The sequence below is a fragment of the Miscanthus floridulus genome, chromosome 4 (assembly GCF_019320115.1).
Source record: "Miscanthus floridulus cultivar M001 chromosome 4, ASM1932011v1, whole genome shotgun sequence".
In the NCBI taxonomy this organism is placed as follows: Eukaryota; Viridiplantae; Streptophyta; class Magnoliopsida; order Poales; family Poaceae; genus Miscanthus; species Miscanthus floridulus.
In genome coordinates, this window is record NC_089583.1 from 63,553,388 (window position 1) to 63,574,899 (window position 21,512).

At 43.0% G+C, this 21,512-nt stretch overlaps 1 protein-coding gene across 1 annotated transcript; it reads right to left on the bottom strand.

Moving 5' to 3' along the window:
* Positions 1 to 2,772: 2,772 nt before the first annotated feature.
* On the bottom strand, positions 2,773 to 7,473 carry LOC136551577 (glucose-1-phosphate adenylyltransferase small subunit 1, chloroplastic/amyloplastic). Its single transcript, XM_066543126.1, has 10 exons — positions 7,094 to 7,473; positions 6,210 to 6,506; positions 5,327 to 5,596; positions 5,038 to 5,217; positions 4,758 to 4,861; positions 4,557 to 4,668; positions 4,250 to 4,348; positions 4,050 to 4,169; positions 3,497 to 3,638; positions 2,773 to 3,116 (listed from the first exon to the last, which is right to left on the bottom strand). The coding sequence occupies exons 1-9, from the start codon at positions 7,325 to 7,327 to the stop codon at positions 3,522 to 3,524; spliced, it is 1,533 nt and encodes a 510-aa protein (XP_066399223.1). The 5' UTR covers positions 7,328 to 7,473; the 3' UTR covers positions 2,773 to 3,116; positions 3,497 to 3,521.
* Positions 7,474 to 21,512: the final 14,039 nt, after the last annotated feature.

Below are 21,512 nucleotides of genomic sequence, written 5' to 3' on the forward strand. Positions count from 1 at the left end.
CGTTCCTCATAATACAAGAATACTGTGGAAATTAATTCATGCCCATAAGTTACATAAATCTACCACAATTAATTTCACAAGAAACTAGCATTTAATCAAGTTAAATTACAAAGTCATACTCAAAGCACACTCACTGTAGGTTTAATATTTTTTCTAGCTACAACATGTCAAAACAAGACCAATAAAATTGGAATCACATTTTTAGCATCTCCCTAACTCAAGTTATGCATTTTACAAGATTAATAGGTATTAAACAAGGCAAATTCAAACAGGGTATAACACTGTAGCACATACCAAGTTTCATATTTTTAACAGACAGTACTCACCAAGATGAAGCTAACAAAATTTGGTTCACTCAATTTAGACACTCCTAGCTCTAGATATTAATTTTACAAGTTTGCATCAAATTATATAAAAGAATAAAATAAAAACATTCAAAAATCCCAGCCCTTGGCTAAGTGCACCCAACGCATTGCACCCAGAGGCGTTGACAGCTGAGCCCCGCAGTCAGCGTGACCCCACATGTCACCATCACAGAGCAGGGTGCAGTTTGATCGGTGAGAAGCTCATAGACGACGATGTCTCTGGCGACACGGTCACCACCGTTAGCTTCGCCTCGTCATCCCGTATCCAGTGGTGTAGGCGGTTGGAGCTATTACGACCTCTAGCTAGGGTGGCAATGCTCATGGCGGTTCGGCAGCGCTGCACGGCGGTGCTCCGGCCATCACCGGCCACGACAAGCTCGGGCGAGCTCGGCTACGGCTTTAGGGTTACCTAGTGGAGATCTAGGGTTAGGGTTCGAGCTCTCAAAGACGCCAGTGAGACATGGCCACGTGCATGGTGGCACGGCAGCGTGGGCACGACGGCGGCGTTGCGGCGTTCCGGTGAGTCAGGTGATGGCATTGCTCAACCAAGCCCCGTTCTAGTTTCGCCACCCTAAGGCTAAGCTCTAACGCCTAGAAGCAAGAGAGGAAGAGGACTAAACGAGCGTGGCCATGGCAGCAGCAATGGTGGCAATGGCAGCCATGGCGGTCACGCATTGGGCCTCACCTCTGCTCAAAAGGCAACGCTAGGAGGCCGAGTAGGTGGCGGGTGACATGGTGGTGCGGTGAGCGCGACGAATCGATGGCGATGGCTGCGGCTGTCATGTTGACTACGGCAGGTGACGGCGCTGCTGCTGTGTTTGCGCCGGAGCAAGAGAACGGCGAGCGGTAGCGAGAGAGAGAGAGAGAGAGAGCTGGGAGAGAGCGAGTGAGAGTGGGAGAGGGCGCACGAGGCCACGCTGCCTCCAGTGCCACCCCGACCGCTTGCGTGGGCCCAGCGTCGGCGTATGGCAGCCACGCGGCGGCCACAGCCTATGCCCGGTCGGCCACGACGTCGTCCTAGTTTGAATCGGCAAAGGCCGATTTCAGGCCTGACAACGCTGACTGAAACCCGATTTTCATCCCTCCACAACTCCTAAACCGTGCAGTGATTTGATCGACCAATTTCACCATTGGTTAGAGCCACAAGAGTACTACAAATTTGCTTAAAGGAGTTTGGCCAAATTCCAAATGGTTTGCAAACAAAAAAGCTCCAAAGATGGGTACATGGAAACAGGAAAGTCAGTTTATGACTTAGCCATTTCTTAGGTTTCAAAAATAGCATTGAATTGATTGTTGTGAGCCCTATTTGACTAAGCTAGGCACTGATCCTGATCCAGCTCTTGACCATAAAACAAAGTTTGTTCTACAGGAGCTAAGCTACAACTTTTATTTAGGTCCCACTACCATGCAAGCCCTCTAAATAGCTAGTCAAGATAGGTCAAACAATCAACATGATAGAGGTCATTCAAGTCATACCAACACTTGGAAAGCAAATTTGGACCAAGTCATGAATATAAACATGGTTCCATTTTTGGTCCTAAGTGTGTCTAAGTTGTTTTGGTGACCAAATAACAACCGCTTGCATTAACAAGCATGATCATTAAGCATATATATAGATAATTAGGCATTTCATGGAATAAACATAGATTGAATAAAATGCAGATTTCATATGCTCATGCTCATGCTCATGAATGAATGATGCTTATGCTCATGCAATGCAAGTGCAAAAATACAAGCTTAACACTTGGGGTGTTACACACTTCTCTCACATAATTTGAACATTTTGTGAAATATTTTTTTCGCGAACACGCTTTTGCATGTATTTCATTAAAAGGGTAACATTTTGCGAAATATTGCATGCGGATTGAGTAATGCGTTTCTCAATAAATATGATCTGATAAATCCATGTGTGGGATGTTTCTAGCCATCTCAGTGCCTATATCCAGTGTAACCAGCACTTGGGAGTAGTTGTTGTGAGATTTTGCAAATGCAAGATCCATCAGTATTGTGTTATTCTATATATATGTCCAACACGATTTCGCCCTTTAATTTCAACTTGGCATGTATTTTTGCCAAATCATATAAGAGAACACACCATATTATACAGACTCAATGGCTCTGTTTGCCTGAGCTTATAAGCCAGAATTAGTCCTACTTTTTTAGCCATAAAACAGTATTTTTTTCTCACAACCAATCAGTCCTACAAATCAGCCGCAGCAGCAATAAGTCCTGCCGAACGCCGAATAGAGCCAATATAGGTTCAACAACATCATGCACAAAGGCACCGAAACTTGTGTCATTACAAGCTCAGAAAAGACAGGCAACTCTTCGCACATCCAAGATGATAGTTTTTACTCTGAACATCTCTATAAGGCCAGAAGAAACTTATGTAAGCTTTACAGCAATCTAACAAAAATCATGTTATGTATGGCATTTTTAATCCTCATTCCCTGAGCAATGCAGGGAGCATATTAAGGTAAGAAAGAGTATAAGCACAGGGTATTTTAGGTGTGCGATTACAAAAGCATACATTATCCAAATTCCACTCAACAGTACATTTAGAACAGTGCCTCATACTAGTGACAGAAAAATGTTGCCTTTGAATGGCACCATTTTATTATTATTTGATTATTATCCTCAGCAAGTTGATGCAGAGCTTGGTGATTTTTGCATCATGGGAATAAGCATTGTCCTGGAAAGGGATGAGAGAACTTGATGTGCATTGGTGATCACCATCTGCTGCAAACCAACCTGCAGGGCAACATAACAAGATTTGGGTAAAATAGAAGTTGGAGAATATATGTTCCATGCCTAGCAGATATTTCTGTCCCACAGCACACAGCCCCTAAAGGGCTGGGATGGGTGAACATGGAACTTTTATGTACTTGTTAAATGGAAACCATTATGTGCTCACACAATCTCACTAATCACAATGCAGAATATTGATTATTGCAAAATATATCAGATAGCCAATTGTGTATACTGCAACTAGACTGAAATGATTGCCCAGTACTCCACTACGTGCTCGAACTAAGCAGTGAACTTAATCCAGTTGCAATGAAGTTTGGCAAAAGCTAGTAACCGTATGTACAACAAGCATAAGAAACACTGGTTTCTGTGGGAGATATAACCTTATATACATGGTGTTGGCTGACTTTATATGATTGTTCCACTAGGGATTAAGGCATCTTTAATCACTGTGACAATGCCACTTTTGATAAAGTATCCTTCTGTCTCCCTTACTGCTTCTTGGACATTATCAAAATTGATTATCTGTAAAACAACAAACTATTTAGGAGGGATGAACTGATGAATACATGACAAAAACAGCATTGCACATTTTTTGTCCATTATCAATTCTAGGAGAAGTTAGAAACAACTTGTACAAACAGTGAATATGAATTCCTTTGTATTTTAATTTTCTTTTGGTACAAAGGATCTATAGCTTTTATGGTAATACTCCCATGGAAATATATAAAATAAATGCATGGTCAGGTAATTTAGAATCTGACAAGAAAAAAACTAGAAAACGGCAGTCACTCTCTTTTGGAAAACAGTAAAAAAAAAAAGATCCATAGAAACCTTTTTACATAAATAAGATATTTGATTAATCCCTATAGTTAAACAATAGGCAATAGATACAAAACATCATCAGCTTAAGCCAAATTCGATATGTTTGAATACCTTGACATTTTCTCCAATACGAGCATTTTTGTCGATTATTGCTTTTCTGATATGTGCATTCTTCCCAATACCAATGGGAATGCCACCAGTCTCAGAAAGGACTTTCTTATCATCCTCAGTCTGAACAAAAAAGAAAGAATGATAAGTTCTCATGATATTTCCATTGCGCGATGTTAGAGTTCTGTTTGACTCTACTTTACCTCGTAATAGTCTGCACCCATTAGCAAAGAGTCCTCTATAACTGCACCTTCAGAAATGCAGGAACGGAGTCCAACTACGGAATGGTTGATTGTGCAATGCTGAAAAAGGAAGACGAAGTGGAGCACAAAAATTAGATAACGGGTTTAGGAAGTCTGTGCATTGAAATGTGAGAATGCACAAAGAAGCAATGACAATTGACAAATAGATCCACAAACTAACTTAAAGATCCCAAATGCATTATGATATGAAAGCCTCTGAAAACAATATATACTAATACATCAGAAAACATGTGAAAAGGCTTCTTACTTTAATAACACAACCTTCGCCAATAACACTGTCTGTCACATCGGCATCAAGAACCTTTGAAGGAGGCAAGTATCTAGGTTGCGTATAAATTGGAGCAGAACGGTCATAGAAGCTGTATACAGAATGTTTGATCAAAGGTAAGTGGTGGATCTAGAAAATTGCAACCTCCTAACTTCTTACGTAGACATGTGCAAACCATACCTAAAATCCGGTACAGGCTTCTTGGTTATTCCCAAGTTTGCATTATAAAATGCTTCAATAGTACCAATATCTTCCCAGTAACCATCATATAAGTAAGCTTGCACCTGTCGAACACAACATCATCATAAGAAAACATAGTAACTACTAAGAAGGCAAAGCCTCTCAATAAATGATGCAATTAGAATCTTTCAATTGACTGAAATGCCCAAATCATAAAATCCACAATGATAAAACAAAAACTGGAGGAAAGAAACCAAGAAAGCTCAAGAGCATAGCATACCCTTAATCCAATTTCTGTTGCACCAGGAATAACCTCACTTCCGAAGTCATTTGCTGAAGGAAACTTTTCTCTGAGAAGCTGAAGCATCACATCTTTGCTAAAAACATAGATTCCCATACTAGCAATATAAGGCAGTTCCTTGGCCCTCTCAGGATCAAGGCCCAATATAGTGGTGTCAACCTGAAAAGGTAAAACAAGCAAAAATTAACTGAAAAAGTGCAATCACAGAAGTAGCTCCAACAATCAGGACACATAAGAACTGGGGTCAAAAAGTTTATCACATTTGTACCATCATTGATCTCAGCTTCTCTCCTTTTGGTTTTTCTGCAAACTCAACTATCCTCCCTTCATCATCAATTTTCATAAGACCAAATGCAGTTGCACGTTGTTCATCCATTGGCAGGGCTGCAACAGTTATATCAGCATCTGTTTCTCTATGGGCCTGAATGAACTTTTGGTAGTCCATACGGTACAGGTGATCTCCAGCCAGAATAAGGAACTCCATGACATTGTGCTCCTCAAATAGCCACATATATTGACGCACAGCATCTGCAGTACCCTGAGATGGGAAAGCAAAACAGATCAACAAACCAGTGTGAGAAGTTGGATGGGGAATTTAGTACAGAGGGAAGACAGCATGTAAGTGGGTAGCGGAGGAAACAAGCATTTAGCTATTGGAACCTTATGTTCGTCAAAACTTCTAAAGGCAAACTCCACCTATTAAACATTAAGTGCCCCATGTGACAAAGTACAGTAGCTCATATCAATTGTCAGGAGATGCATTAAGTCCAATAAAAATTTGTTTACAAAGTAGGGTAGAAACATTCGATTATCAGAAGTGCTCAACCAATTATTTGTCTCCACTTATTCTATGCACCCTCTGGAATCTAGCTACAAGTGAGTGGCAGTGCACTGACCATGCACTTGTGCAGCTGCATTTGTTGCAACAAAAAGAAAAAAGCAAAAAAAGGTACTAATCAATTTTGTAAACAGTTCAAGGACAAAAATAAAAGTTAAGGTGGGATATCTAAGAGAATATTAATAGACAGAAGCTGAAAAGGCAATGAATCAGAGATGTACTTGGTATCAAACATCATCACTGCTGTTGTCAGCATGATCTAATATTCCAGGATGAATAAATTGATCACATGTCAACAGATGAACAAAGATACCTGAAACCAGTTGGGATTCTCTGGACTCTGTTGTGCTGCAAGGACCTCAACGAATCCCTCATTCTTGTACCCGGCAATGTTGTTCCCATAGGCCCTCGAGATGTGGCGGTTGAGCGAAGCAGAGTTGAACTGTGTTAGCACATATATCTTGGAGACATTACTGTTCAGACAGTTGCTGACAGGGATATCTATAAGCCTGTAGTTGGCGCCCAACGGCACTGCTGGTTTCGCCCTCTTCTTCGTCAGTGGATACAGCCTTGTCCCAGCACCACCTCCAAGGATGATCCCAAGAACACTCTGTAGGAATAAATGGACCACATGAATTACAAGTGATGAAAATGTGCCAGAACATTCAGTGACTGATCCCGTAGACCGGCACTTACATCGCAGATTTTATCAGAAAATCTTCTAATAAACTGACTGCAAGGTACAATCTTTAGATCTCGAGGCGATTATTAAATGCATTCCATGGACCACACAAGATCCTACTATAAATAAAGTAACAATAAATTATAAAGGCAACCCAACCGGTCACCCAACAACTAACAAAGGCAAGAGTTGCCATCATCTTTCCACCATTTCCTTCTTGGATCATATTAGATTCAAACCATTTACAAAATTAACATGAACAGTCAGTAGAAGTGAACGTTTTTACCCATCTAACTAAAAATAAAAAGAACAAGTTCACACCCATCAACGACTTGTGATTTCCCCACATTTTGCACTCAATCACTCAGAAAGATTCAACCATTTGCCATGTACACGCGCAAAGTACACCCGAAACCGCAGATGAGAAAAAGAAATCGCTTGATGCGAAAAGTTGAATCTTGGAACCCATCCGACGCCATCCAAAAGCCAAAAATCGCTCTTTTTTTATCGCGTACCGTGCTGGCGTCCGGATCAAGGCACGTCTGCGAGCTCCGCGAGTCCGAAACGCCCCTCGGCGAGAACAGGAACGGCCTCCGGGCAGGCGGCGCCGCACGCAGCCGTCTCCCGCCGGCACGCCACCCTGGCACAGCCGCCCGGCGGCGTCCGAGGCCCAGATCACCGGGGAACGTAGCAGCGGCCAGGATCGGGGCCAGGGAGGTGGCGGCCATCGCGCCCATCGCCGTCGCCATCGGCGGTGGGTCGGAGCGTGCTCGCGGCAACGGCCGAGAAGGGAGGGAGGGTGGCGTGATGGGGGCAGTGACTGACACTGGAGTGGCGTGTTCTCTACCGGCTCTGGGAGTTTCAGACGAGCCTGTTTGGCGTTTTGCGTCACTGGAGCGGTGATCTGCGGAGAATGATTTCTCTGGATTTATAGAGCACCGAGTATCGTGTCCCAGTAACGAAGAGGAGCCATCTCATCTCGAGTTTCTTCATTTATTTACTCCATCCGTAAAAAAAATTGTATCTTGCTTTTTAAACATTCAATTTTTTTTCTAAAGTTCAATAAAGTTTATTAAAAATAATACCAAATACCTCTAAATATGTTTATTCTAAAAAGGTATTTTCTGATTAATCTAACAATACTTATTCCACATCATAAAATATTAGTATTTTTATATATTAGTTAAATTTAAGAATTTTAAGTTTCCATGCATTTCTTTTGCCAGCAACCCCTGCACATTGTGGCTTCTTCGCTGCACATCATGTGATGGTGTCCATGGAAACCCATGAAAAAAATCGCGCGCTATATAATTTAGCGGCGGCCACTCCTGGGAGCTATGCGCCGCTATAGCGTCGCTATAGCGCCGCTATAGCCGCGCTATAGCACCGCTATAGCGCCGCAGCGTGAGATAGCTGCTCATGCTATATCGCCGCTATAGCGCCGCTATAGCGCGCTATTTATATACAGCCAGGCAAAAAAATAATAAACAGTCCAAACAGGCAACATATTCATAGTTTCATACTTCCATACAGTCTAAACATCCATAAGGTTCAAATATTCAGTAGCTAACATGAAACAACAATAACGGAGGGTACTCTGGATTAGGGTTAGAGGGCTCAAGATGGGCCTAAATCTGACTCTGCCTCGTTTTTTTTTTCAGCACATGAAACAGCAATAGCGGCGATTTAGCGTGCTATGGCGCTATAGCGGCAATAGCGGCGCTATAGCGCGCTATAGCGGCAATAGCGCGTATAGCGTGAAAATGCAAGATATCGTCGCGGCGAGCTATCTGGGACGCTATTAGCGCGCTATAACGGCAAAATAGCGCGCTATTTTTTTTCGTGATGGAAACACAAGCATACAACAGCATGCGTATATCTTCATTTCTTGTGTAACCTACAATATACAGCTAGTCACTGGTGGAGCTATGCGGAGGCCAACCTGAACACGCCCCCACCTTGCCTATGCAAAAGTTTCACTAGTTCTTAGTTGTAAATCACTAGCAGTAGAAGACAACACACGCCCCCACCTTGCATATGCAAAAGTTTCACTAGTTCAGTTGTAAATCACTAGCAGTAGAAGACAACACTACCAATGAAGTACTACCTTTTGCCACTAGGCGAAACAACGGCGCATAATTTAACTCTGTCCTTTTTACCATTAGCACATTGCATGTTCCTTTGTCTATATTTCCTTCGATATAAACTTGCAACTCTAAAGAACTTTAGTCATGCATGGAGCGGCAACCAAAAAACTATAGCATGTAGCCACCAAGATCATCTACCAATTTTTGGTATATATAGAACTTGAGAACCTTGAGATGACGGTTTATTTCTAATTGGCTACAATTTCATAATCATTCACTTTGCCTATTACACAGTTGATTGCTTAAATACTATAGAAAAAATTGAGCAATTTGGCCCCTCCTTTAGTTTCTGTCATGCTCTGCCATTGCAGATGGCCTTTTCAATACATGTATAGGAATTTGAAGTGCTGACATCAAACTATGAAAGAAGATACACTACATCAAATTCAAGAAAAGATTTCAGCATTCTTAGTTCACTGGGTAATTGATCTGATTATCTGAAAGGGGAGTTCCATACTCATACAAGTCAACATTGAAAGAGTTGCCTATGATCTAAACATGATGTTGGGAGAGGTTGTTTGTGAACTTTGTGATGAAGCAATGCTACTATATATATGCTGATCCGATGACATGTGAGATGATGCTATTTTATGAGTATTCGGACTACCTGTGTGATGCTATTATATGAGTATTTGAGTGATCTTATTATTGATGGCTCAACTTTTTGTGCATGTGTCAGTCGCTTGATCACCCTCGCGGCTGACAGGGAGGTCGACGGCCTGCTAGGGCTGCCTGGCGGCACCTGGCTGGCAGGGTTGCACGGCGGCTGGCTGGCAGGGACGGCGCGGCGGCCGGGCGGTAGGAGGCAGCGGCACAGCAGGACGCTGCTGCGGCCTGGACGTTGGCTGTGGGAGTGGCGCGGCAGAGGGAGGGAAGAGAGGCAGCGGCGTAGAAGAAGAGGAGGGTGGCGCACAGAGAGGAGAATGGGAAGAAGAGAGGAGATAAGGGATTAACCCTAAACTTGCTGGCCTTCTCATTAAGTGTCTCCTTCATATATATAAGGGGGTTACAATTGCTAATGGGCTTAGCCCATGAGTCTATCCTCCTATTGAGGCCTGATCTATAACAGTTGGGCCTATTGCCCCTCACTACTTTAACTAGTCTATTGTCTTATTCTGTTGTCGTCTTCTGGCATAGGCCTATTACCGACCATGAAGAATCAGCTCGTCCTCGAGCTGAAATTTAGGATATAACTTTTGGAAGAGCTCAGCATCTTCCCAAGAGGATTCCGCGGCTGGCTGGTTCTTCCATTTGATTAATACTTGTAGTTGTCCCCGGTATAACCTGGATTTAAGCATGAGGTCTGGCTCTGGGACGGTAGCTCCCTCGTGTATTGTTGGCACGTGTCCTAGCTTTGAAGGTAGTGTTCCTTTATGCGGCTTAAGCATACTCACATGAAAGGCATTATGGATGTGAGTATCCTCAGGTAGATTCAGACGGTAAGTAACTGAGCTGATGCATTCACTTATCTAAAAGGGGCCGAAGTATTTTGGAGCTAACTTGCCTTTCTGAAGATTGGAAATTCCCACCGCTGCTTGGGCCATTAGTTTAAGCCACACCCAATTGCCAACTTGGAACGATCTGTCCGTGTGTTCGTTGTCATAATATTTGCTGTAGTAGTCTTGGGACTGTTATAGGCGTACCTTTGTAAGTCATCAACTGATGGTATTACAGCATCACCTGGGCTATAGGTTTTCAACTATGGAGGGTCACATCCATAGACTAGTTTGAATGGTGTAGTTGGGATGGACTTATGGTAAGCAGTGTTGTAGCAGAATTCAGACCAAGGAAGCCATCTGATCCATTCTTTTGGTCTGTCTCCTGTCAAGCAGCGCAGATACATAGTGATGATTCTGTTGATGATCTCTGATTGTCCATCTGATTGTGGGTGGTAAGCTAATGTCATCTGTAATTTAACTGCTGATAGTCGCAATAGTTCTTGCCAGAATCTGCTGGTGAAGACAACAACCCTATCACTGACAATGGACTTGGGCAGTCCATGTAATCTGACTATCTCTAAGAAGAATTTGTGGGCCACCGCTGTTGCTGAGTATGGGTGTGGCAGAGGGATGAAGTGAGCATATTTAGACAGTCGATCCACTACAGTAAGTATAACTGATTTACCTCCCACCTTAGGTAATACTTCAATAAAGTCCATGGATATGTCTTCCCAATTTTGATCTGGAATTGGTAGTGGTTGAAGGAGTCCAGCGGGGTGGAGTTGTTCTGTTTTATTGCATTGGCAGACGGTGCAGTCACTAACAAACTGCTGAACTGTTTGCTTTGCCCTCGAAGTGTGGAAAGTTTGGTGGAATCGATGTAGTGTTTTTTTTTCTGATCCCTCATGTGTAGAATTGTGGATGGCGTGGAGTACTTCTTGTAAGATAGGAGATGATGAGAGAATATATACCCACCGTTTGTAGAGGATGAGGTCATCCTCAAATGTCTAGGCCAGGGATAATTGTCATGCTCTGATCGACTGTGCTAATTTCCCTGCCTCTTCATTGGTTGTTATCTCTGCCTTGAGGTGGTCGAAAATTGGGAATGTAATTTCTGAGAGGGCCAGCAATGAAGGCTCTATAGCATCCCAATGAGATAAGGCTTCATCCATTGTATTCTATTTCCCTAGTTTATATTCAACTGTGAAGTCATATCCCAGTAGCTTACTAACCCATTGGTGTTGTGGAATTGTTGAAAGACGCTGAGAGGGCTAGCAATGAAGGCTCTGTAGCATCACGGTGAGATAAGGCGTTGTCCATTGTATTCTATTTCTCTAGTTTATATTCAACTGTGAAGTCATATCCTAGCAGCTTACAAACCCATTGATGTTGTGGAATTGTTGAAAGATGCTGGTCTAGGATGTATTTCAGGCTGTAGTGGTCAGACCTGATCAAGAAGGTGCACCCCCAAAGATAGGGCCTCCAGTGTTTGACTGCTGTCACTAGGCCAATTAATTCCCTCTCATAAGCAGCTACTTTGGCATGTCGTGGAGCAATCATGCGACTGAAGAAAGCTATTGGACCTGCCCCTTGATGAAGTACGGCGCCGAAACCCGTTGAAGAGGCATCACATTCCACCAGGAAGGGTTTGTTGAAGTCAGGTGTTGCTAGAAGGATGTCAATGCTAGCTCTATCCAACGGAAATTGTCCTTCTTGAGGAGGTCTATGAGAGGCTTGGCTATTGCACTGTAGTTTTTGATGAGTTTCATGTAGTATCCAGTAGGTCCAAGAAACCCCTTCAATTGTTTAACTGTTACTAGTTGGGGCCAAGAGGTGATGGCCTTGATTTTTTCTAGATCAATAGCAACCCCTTGATGTGATATAATGTGTCCTAGATAGCCCACTATAGTCTGACCAAAGGAACATTTCGATTTTTTGAGGAAAACTGAATTAGCTTATAGAAGGGCCCGTACCTGTCGAATGTGCTGTAGGTGTTCTTCCCAAGTTTTGCTATAAATTAATATGTCGTTGAAGAATACCAAGACAAATTTTCGGAGATAGCTGCCAAGAATATCATTCATAAGAGCTTGGAAGGTAGAAGGAGCATTGCACAGGCCGAAAGGCATAACTAGGAATTCAAAGTGACCGTGGTGGGTTCGGAAGGCCGTTTTCTCAATATCATAGGGATGCATGCGTACCTGATGGTATCCCAATCTCAAGTCCAGTTTAGTGAAGTACTTAGCTCCTTCCAGTTCATTGAGTAATTCATCAATTACTGGAATGGGAAACTTGTCTTTTAATGTGTTGTCATTGTGAGCTCTGTAGTCTACGCAGAAGCATCAGGATCCATCTTGTTTTTTGACAAGTAATACTGGTGATGAGAAGGGAGAAGTGTTGTATCTGATGATCCCATGTGTTAGCATGCTATGACATTGCTTTTCCAATTCATCTTTTTGGATTTGTGGGTAGCGGTAGGGTCGAACAGCTGTTGGTTTACTTGGATCCTTGAGGTGAATGCGGTGGTCATATCACCTTTTTGGTGGCAACCCTTGAGGGTCCTTGAAGAGAGATGAAAAGGTGTCCAGGAGGTTGTCCATTGTTTCTGAGGGATTCAGGGTGTGTAGGCAGTGGTTGTTGCGACGGTTTGCTCAAGCTTGACCATATAATTCGGCATTCGTTGTGCCAAAATTTCATGGCTAACCAATTGACACCTAATACAAAGTCATATCCACCGAGCTTGATGCTATAGCAGTCAATGATGAATGATTCTATGTCAATCTGAACTGGTAAATTGTTATATATGCCCATGTTAGAAATTTGGTCTCCATTTGCAACTGCAACTTTAAGAGAGTTTGGAGTAGACGTGTGCTGGAGATTGAGGTCAACTGCTGTATCTGAGTTGATGAAGCTGTGTGTTGATCCAAAATCCAGTAGTGCTAGGAAATCACGACCATTGATTGAGAGTTGAACCTGCATTAGTCTGACTTGTGGTGATTCCTGTTACCGCATTAAGTGAGATTTGTATATCCTAGCTGTCCTGCTGTTGGTCCTGAGCAGACTACTGCTGATGGCTTATGGGCTGAAATTTCCTAGGCGAAAGCAATTGTTGTCTCTAAGTCTGGGGGTTGTTGAAGTCGAATGTCTATCTCCAGTGTTGATGCTAATCCTGCAGTGTATAGCATTACTTGTTGAGCAGTGGATAGTCCTATTACCTTGGTTAGCGTGAGGAGAAATTGGTTTGTATATTTGTCCAATTCCCCTAATTGGCAGGTGTTAGTGAGGTCGCCGAGGTGGTTGTGGTGGAGCGGAGGGCCAAAGCGTCTATCAATCGCCTCGGAAAATTGGGGCCAATTTGGGTGGCCAATTTCCTACTCCCATCTGATGAACTAGGTGTGGGTGTCCACTTGCAGATGAAAAGCAGCCAGATGCATCTGTTATTCCTCTTTGGTATTCTGAGCAACAAAAAATTTATTGCATTTATATAGCCATTGGGATGGCTCCTCGTTCTCATTATATTCGGGGAACAATAATTTGTGGTGGTTTGTCGGACGTCGAGGCTGATGCTGTTCACCCTTTTGCATGTCACTGTTGTGCCGTGGATTGGGTGGAGCCTCTGGTAGAGCTGACTGAATTGGTAGAACTAGTTCTAGTGGGGGAAGTGTGATCAAAGTATGGAGGGCGTTGGTAGTAGTGCTCGTTTGCAGGGTGGCACGTACTTCTATTCATCCTCCTGATTGGAATTTTTTTAACATCTTTGCCCAACGATCGGTGACGACATGGATGTCCTCCATGGAGTTGTTTGCGACATGGCTCTGAATACTAGTTGGCAGTCGCTTGATCACCCTCACAGCTGATAGGTAGGTCGATGGCCTGCTAGGGATGCCTAGCGGTGGTTGGCTGGCAAGGTTGCACGATAGCACGGCGGCTAGCTAGTAGCGGTGGTGCGACAGCTGGGCGGCAGGAGGAAGTGGCATAGCAGGGTGCTTCCATGGCCTCAACGTTGGCTGTTGTAGTGGCACGTCACATGGAGGGAAGAGAGGTGGTGGCGTAGAAGAAGAGGAGGAGGGCGACGCACAGGGAGGAGAAGGGGAAGGAGAGAAGAGAGGAGATAAGGGATTAACCCTAAACTTGCTTGCCTTCTCATTAAGTGTCTCTCTCATATATATAAGGGGGGTTACAATTGCTAATGGGCTTAGCCCATGAATCTATCCTCCTATTAAGGCTTGATCTATAACAGCTGGGCCTATTGCCCATCGTTACATTAACTATCCTGTTGCCTTGTTCTGTCATCGTCTTCTGGCATAGGTCTTACCGACCATGACAGCATGATTCTTATTAATGGTGCTTTTGATGATGCTTGATGATCAAAGACATAAATAATAATCTGCATCGCTAATGATCTACCTTCGGTCTAGGCACCTCTCATCATAGATGGGGCCTTAGATCAGTACGTCTGCATACCAAAATAAGCCACAAACGAGTATCACAGTGGTATGTGTTGACGATCATTCCGTTAGGGTTCTGGATAATAAAAACATCACAAAGTGTCACAAATGAAAGGAGATAGCCAAACAATGAGTGATTTTGGTTCAAATAACTTGGTTACACATGTACATGTCCTCTATTTGAATGTGGGGCAAAATGGAACAAAAAAAGGTTGTGGTCCAACTTGGGGGTTGGGCGACCCCCAAGTGTGGCATTTTGTCCACCCAAATGGGCCAACATGATGTGCTACACTCCTAGAGGCTATGTGCAAAAGATGGGCCCAGTTGCCTATAGGAGCTCAGTCACTCGCCCCCTTATTTTGGCCAAATGAGCTTAATCTTTGTGTGGAGTGAGTTGGAGTGAGGAAACTCACTCCCAAGTCCCATGTGCCCCCTAGCCGTTGGATTCACTTTGTGCTTTCTTCATCTAAGGTTGTACACTACTACACTCAGACCTTTCATAGCCATGTTGTAACCCCATCGCAACAGCATTTCATCCTCGGCAGTAAGTTTGTCGGTAGTGATGGTCATAACCCTCACCATCGGAATCTAAGATCGACTGTGGTGTACACTACACCGATGTAATGGATTATCATCACCCAGAAGTATTCCAAGTATCGTATCCATAGGGAAACATGTGAGATTAACTACAATCTAACTTAACCAGGGGTAGCACCAAAGCTAAGGATAAATAGGAGTGTAGAGAGGATAACTAAGGTTCTCTAATTCTAACTTGGGTAAGCTATGTCTTCTACTATTTAACTGGGGACATTACTAAGGAAAAGACACCAGCAAAGGATGCTTTCCTTTATAACCAGGTCCTACTTGTCCTACAAGTGGTAGGTGGACTATAGAGGACTCAATGAGAGTGTCACAATTGTGTTCTAACACTACCTCGCGATCTACCAATGGTCCGGAATGCAGGATGCATCTATGATTAACCCAAGTCTAAGCACCATGTTTACACTTATGATTAATACTTTACTCCCCCTAGGAAGAGAATAAAGCACTAAAAAGAGTCATGATTCTAATGAATAATATAAACAAGATGCTTACTTGAATCAGAAGTTGATTACCATAGAAATCTCAGAAGCAACCTCAAATAGAACTTGGATCCGCCAAGGTACAAGCCATAGAGAGAGCACCAACGAGCCAGCACATCCTCCAAACTCTTCCCTCACTCTCTATCTCACTATTTCTATTTACAAGACTAGATCCTATGGAAGATTAATCTTCTCTTGATTACTGGCTCTGATCCTGAGGACATGAATTAGGGTTTTAGGATGGATCTCCTAGAGGGGGTACATGGCTGTATATATAGGGGGTAGCATCAATTCTAGACTCTCGGATCAAACCGACTTAAAAGGATGGCATATATGTAATCTAGGAGGTGGTAGAGAACTGACATTCGATGTGGAGGCTAACCAAGGGGGCCCATAGGCTGGCCGGCCTGTAGGTGGGGTCGATCGGCCCCATCTGGTAGCCCCTTGGCCTCTTCCATGGTGGGTTGCCCTCTAGTGTCTCCTAGAACCTTCTGTTGCTGGTTTCGTCATGGATAAGTATGATTAATTCTGACATTTAGGTCCCCCCACTACTAGGAATATCCACTTCTATGATGAACAACTTTTGTCATTGAAGGAGCCAAATTCGTCATAATTTTAGTTTTGTGACGAATTTATAACGAAAAACGGTTTGTCGTAGAAGTCGCGTCATTCTTGAAATTTTATGATCATTCTAGAAAATTGTCATAGAATTGGATAGATCTATGATGAAAAAATGACCATCATAGAACTGCTTTGGCATGCGTGGCAGGGGGTAGCCACGCTGGTGGGTGCTTCCGTTGGAGATGCTTTCCACATGTACATGCTATAGCCGATTGCATTGGAGATGGTTTGGGTATGTGTCACCTTCTTATTTCACAACATGGCCATCTCTGGTTCTTGCATGTTTTAGGTTCTTACTGGACCACATGTGGGGACCCTGTTGTTCAACATGTTAGTTTTCTATTGGCACACGTGTCGTGTTACAGTTGTGTCATGTGTCACTTCTTCATTGGACCATGTGTCATATTTTTATTGGTCCATGTGGCATGACCACAATACCCTATGTGTCTTTCTTTTACTCGACCACGTGTCTCGATACTATACATCAGCGTGTCGATATTTTATTGGGCCACATGTTGCACCCTAAGCTACCCATGTGTCTTTTTTTGATTCGACCACATGGTAGGATAGATTTGTATCACATATTTTGTTTGTATTGGTCCACGTGCCCTGTCGTGGCTATTACACGTGTCATTCACTAGTTTATCCACATGTTAGATTCTTATTTAACAACATACCTGTGCCAGATCTACCACGTGCACACCAATCATTACATCAGAGAAAATGATTTTAGATCTACACTGCTACACAAAATGACTACATGCATAATTATATTAAACCTGAATCAAATAATAATAGTTTAGCTTAGCAACAAACCACTGACAGAGTTCACATATCAAGCTACCAAAATTTCACATCAAAACAGTAAACAAACCACATGTTCGCTGCATCAACAAGACTGAGAGTTACTAGAGCTTAAGAGCATGATATGCTCATGGGGCTTATTGTACTCCTCTTGTTGCTGTTTCTTGAACTCCTCAAACTCCCTATCAATGTTTTCTACCTTCCTCTTTAGTTGATCCACTTGTTCAATGAGGATAGCTAAACTTTCCTGATGAGCAGCAAGTCATTCCCGAAGTCTAGAGTAGCTTGTCCTAATACCAGCATTCTTCAAAGATAAGGTGTTGTAGCTGGCCTAGGTGAGGACCTTGAAAACAACATCAGCAACATGTTCTGCTCGTATAGTTTCCATAGCTTCCTATGAAAACCAAGGAGTAAACATTAGGAAGAGGACTTAAATTGTAGAACCAAGAGATTATTTTATTACAAGTAATGCATAGGTCTTCCTCAGCCCACTGCTGACAGAGATTCATAAGCACAATGCATAGGTAACATATTAATTGTTGTAATATTACAATTTCAAAATGATGGTGCCACTTTAGGTTCCTCCTACATTTTCTTCTTTTATGCCAATGGCTTCAGCAGATTTCAAGGAAAGCAAATGAAGGTACTTACCACTGCTTCTCTTGTAGCATCACTTAGTCCCGTATTGCTACTGGTATGGAAGTTGTTGAAGATGCCCACTGCATCAACATCTTCATGAGGTTGATCATGTTCTTCAATGAGCACTTCTTGATCATGTGCTACATCCTTCCTGTTTCTATCCTTCTATTAAAATTGCACATGCCTTTCTATTGATACAAAAGGCATTGCGTATTTAATATAAAAAGAGTAACACAACCATAACTTACATATGCTTGTAGGTGGGCAATATAGGAGTGAGATCCTATAATCTGGTGGCACTTGACTTTTGCACGGTTTTGCTTGTTCTGTTCTAAGACTACCTATAACCACAATTGTGTTAGACTACAGCACAAGCAGACCACATAAAGACTAGACAATAAATAAATGAGTTCACACACACACCTTGTTCTTAGAACTTAACCATATGTGGACAAGTGCACACCACTGTGCATCATTCATGTAAGACATAGGAGAGGTCTTTCTGATTTCATTAGCGGGGATGCTGTTGAAGTAAGATCGCTTGAACATGTACCATGTCCATCGTACAATAGACTAGAATACACTCGTGCATGCTTCTTTTGTTGCTTCATCATTGTCATCAATGGCCAGCCTCAACTGTAGAAGTGTGAATGCAAATTAAATCCATTACTAAGTTGCTCAAGGCAGAGTTGAATGTCAATAGAGGATATACATACTTATAGATAGCTTGGCCATAATCCATTGAGATGTTTGATCTGTTGCTTGTAATGTTTCTAGTGCGGAAAAATTGGTACTTGAGACTTGACTACTACACCTGTCTCTGAGGCAAACTTGGCAGCTTGCAATGGATCATGTGGCCTTCTGTTCTCCTTGACATCCAAGATAGGCATCCTTGTTCCCATTGATTGGGTGGTTTTGGTGAAGCCCAACCCCATTAGTTGCTTGCCTTGACTTCCTCGCTCTTCTCTACAATGGTACTACACAGTTTTCATACATTCAGATTGTTAGAAAAGTAACATTGATATCAAATAGTGTGACTTGATTTATAGACATGTCTATGGTAGTACGAATCTTTGCAAGTTTGGTCATTCTGCTAGTGGGGAGGTGGAGTCTCATCTTTGGCATGGCAAAGGTCATCTTCACGTGACCAGTCCCTCACAGGGCTTTGTTTGCCTTGTGCGTGTTGACTTTTTGACCTAGTTGGAAGTACAAGATGCTATAACTCTACTGGACTAGTTGGCTTTACTCTCTTGGATTGCCATCCCCCAGGACCCATATTGGTGCTGCCTTTTGCCCTGCTGGTAGGGACTTCTTTATGTCTTGTTCAACCCACAACCTGAAATTGGAGAAACAAACTTAAGCGGCAAGCATGTAAAAATTGCATTGCTATCCATATAGCAAAGAATTGAACTGCATTGCTACCTAAACCAACCCCCTCCCATCCCAACATGACAATATAAAACAAGCACCTCAATTACATGGGGTACCGGCTTTTCTAAATCTATATCTGTATCACCATATCCCTGAACACGCCCCTTGCTCCAGGGAGATATTTTGGATGTCAACATGTAGATTATAAAGGCATTTATTGAGTTAACCTTGTACTGAATGTCAACAAAATAGAGCAGGAGCGTGCAAATTAGGTGCCTAAACTACAACTTATATGGAAGCCATTACATGAATAAAGCACATGTGAACTATAGCCTATATGGAAGCTATTACTCGAATAAAGCACATGTGAACTACAATCAACTAGGAAAAATCTAACCCCATCACTATATATCTATATGTACCAGGTCCAACCACTAGAATATAGCACACATCATAAGGCCTTATTTGGATGCGCATGTATTCATCTTGATCCACATGTGTTAAAGTGCATTAGAGTGGAATTAAACTAAGTTCCATTCCAATCCAATCCAACACATGTGGATTGAAGTGGATACACATGCATCCAAACAAGGCCTTAGTGTATTACTCTATATATATCATGCATCCAAACAAGGAGTGGAATTAAACTAAGTTCCCCCTCCCCCTGCACACCAAAACCGCTTGCCCAGATCCTTTCACGCCACGAGGATCTACTGCACCGTGGCGATCTACCGCGCCGCCATCTGTCAGCGTGCCACTCCTCCAGTTAGCAAGCCGATCAAGATCGCCTTCTCGCCTCGGCACAGTGAGGCCGCTTGCAATCTCCTCTTTTTTTCTTCATGATTGTATGCTGTTTGATCAAATGCATGTATAATTTTTTCTAATTGTTGTAGATGGCATGAATTAAAGTAAAGTGGTCGAACTACCACATCGTAGAAAGAGATAGAGGTAGGCAAACATTCTTCGAGAAGCAGAGGAACAGGCACCACCACAGCCTAGAAAGAGCCAGAGGAAGGCTCACAGTCTCCCAAAAGCAGAGGAATAAGCACCATCACAGCCTAGGAAGAGGCAGAGGAAGGCGGACAGTATCCAAGAAGTAGAGGAAGAAGCAACCAAAGCTATGCTAGCCCTAGAGTCCAGGAATTCTCGCAGGCAGACTCGAACGGCCCACCGACAGCAGCAGCGTGAGGAGAGTGTTGAAATGGAACTCAGGGAGGAGGAGCTCACTGAGGAACAACTATAGCTCATGACCAAGTTCCACTCCAAAAACTAGACCAGTCGCTTTGCACCTTCCTAGGTCTAATCTGCAGTTAGTCATGGGCACGCGCGCGCTCGCACTCATGGAGGTTCGATGTGTGCCACAATTGGTGGTACAAGGAGCAGTCAAGGAGGTAATTTGATGTCTACCAATGGTAGTACGAGGAGCAGTCAAGGAGGTTTGGTGTCTGCCAATGGTGCTATGAGGAGCAGTAATATTGAGAGAAAGAAAGAGGTGGTTTAGTTCTATGACTTTCGGTATTACAACTTAAATAAGATATGGAGCATCATGTTCTACGATCTTGTGTTCTGGTTTCCACTCCTCAAAGAGCCTAGCACAAAATCATAGTTCTAGACTATGACTTAGGAGAGTTTCTTCAGGGGCTATTGTGCTAGAGAGATGCACTAGAAGACCAAAGGATACTTCATTGGGATGAGCTTGAGAGAGTAGCTGGTATACCCATCTAGCCCCTCTTTGAGCGGTTCTCGGGCTTCGTTCACCTTTTTAGTGAGGTTGATCGAATTATGACAAGCTAGGTGTGTTAGTTCTATGCAACAGTGTGGATTCATCTAGAGCACGACTTCATTGGTTTTATGCTCGATGGTCGACTAGAGCGATTGTACTATAACCGTCTGCAACAACTCCTTAGGGTTGACACTTCAGATAGAAAGCTCCACCAAATAGTCATGGAGATGCTCTTCCTCCACGTCATAACAGGGATGGAGGTACTTTTCCTACAGACTAGGAGATTTGGCCACTCTTCATGGAGCCCTTCGCCGATGGCTCCTTGCGTACGTCGGACAGACTGTGTCTAGAGGCTTACATTCTACACATGGCTCTGAGGAAGATAGTCCTACCTCATGGTAGCAACAAGGAGTCATTGACTAGCTTGCAGCAGTGGCTTCTACTATCAATATGGAGAGGCGAGCAGTTTGACTTCTCCCACTTTTTCTTGTCTAAGATCGAGGATGTGATAGCTGATGCTATCAGTACTAGACGATAGCATGTGTACCCTCATATGATTAGCTATCTACTACACTCAATTGACTCTAAAAGGAATGGGCCACTATACAATGAGTCAACCTGCGAGGTTATGACCTAGATGCCAGCAAGTCCGGAGATCGTCGT

What these genes read in the sequence shown, in the direction of transcription:
- LOC136551577 (XM_066543126.1), bottom strand. Translation starts at nt 7,327, where the DNA reads ATGGCGACGGCGATGGGCGCGATGGCCGCCACCTCCCTGGCCCCGATC. An exon ending in TTGATCCGGACGCCAGCACG is followed by an intron (nt 6,507 to 7,093) that starts GTACGCGATAAA and finishes TTATTCCTACAG; the next exon opens with AGTGTTCTTGGGATCATCCT. An exon ending in AGAAGCTGAGATCAATGATG is followed by an intron (nt 5,218 to 5,326) that starts GTACAAATGTGA and finishes TTACCTTTTCAG; the next exon opens with GTTGACACCACTATATTGGG.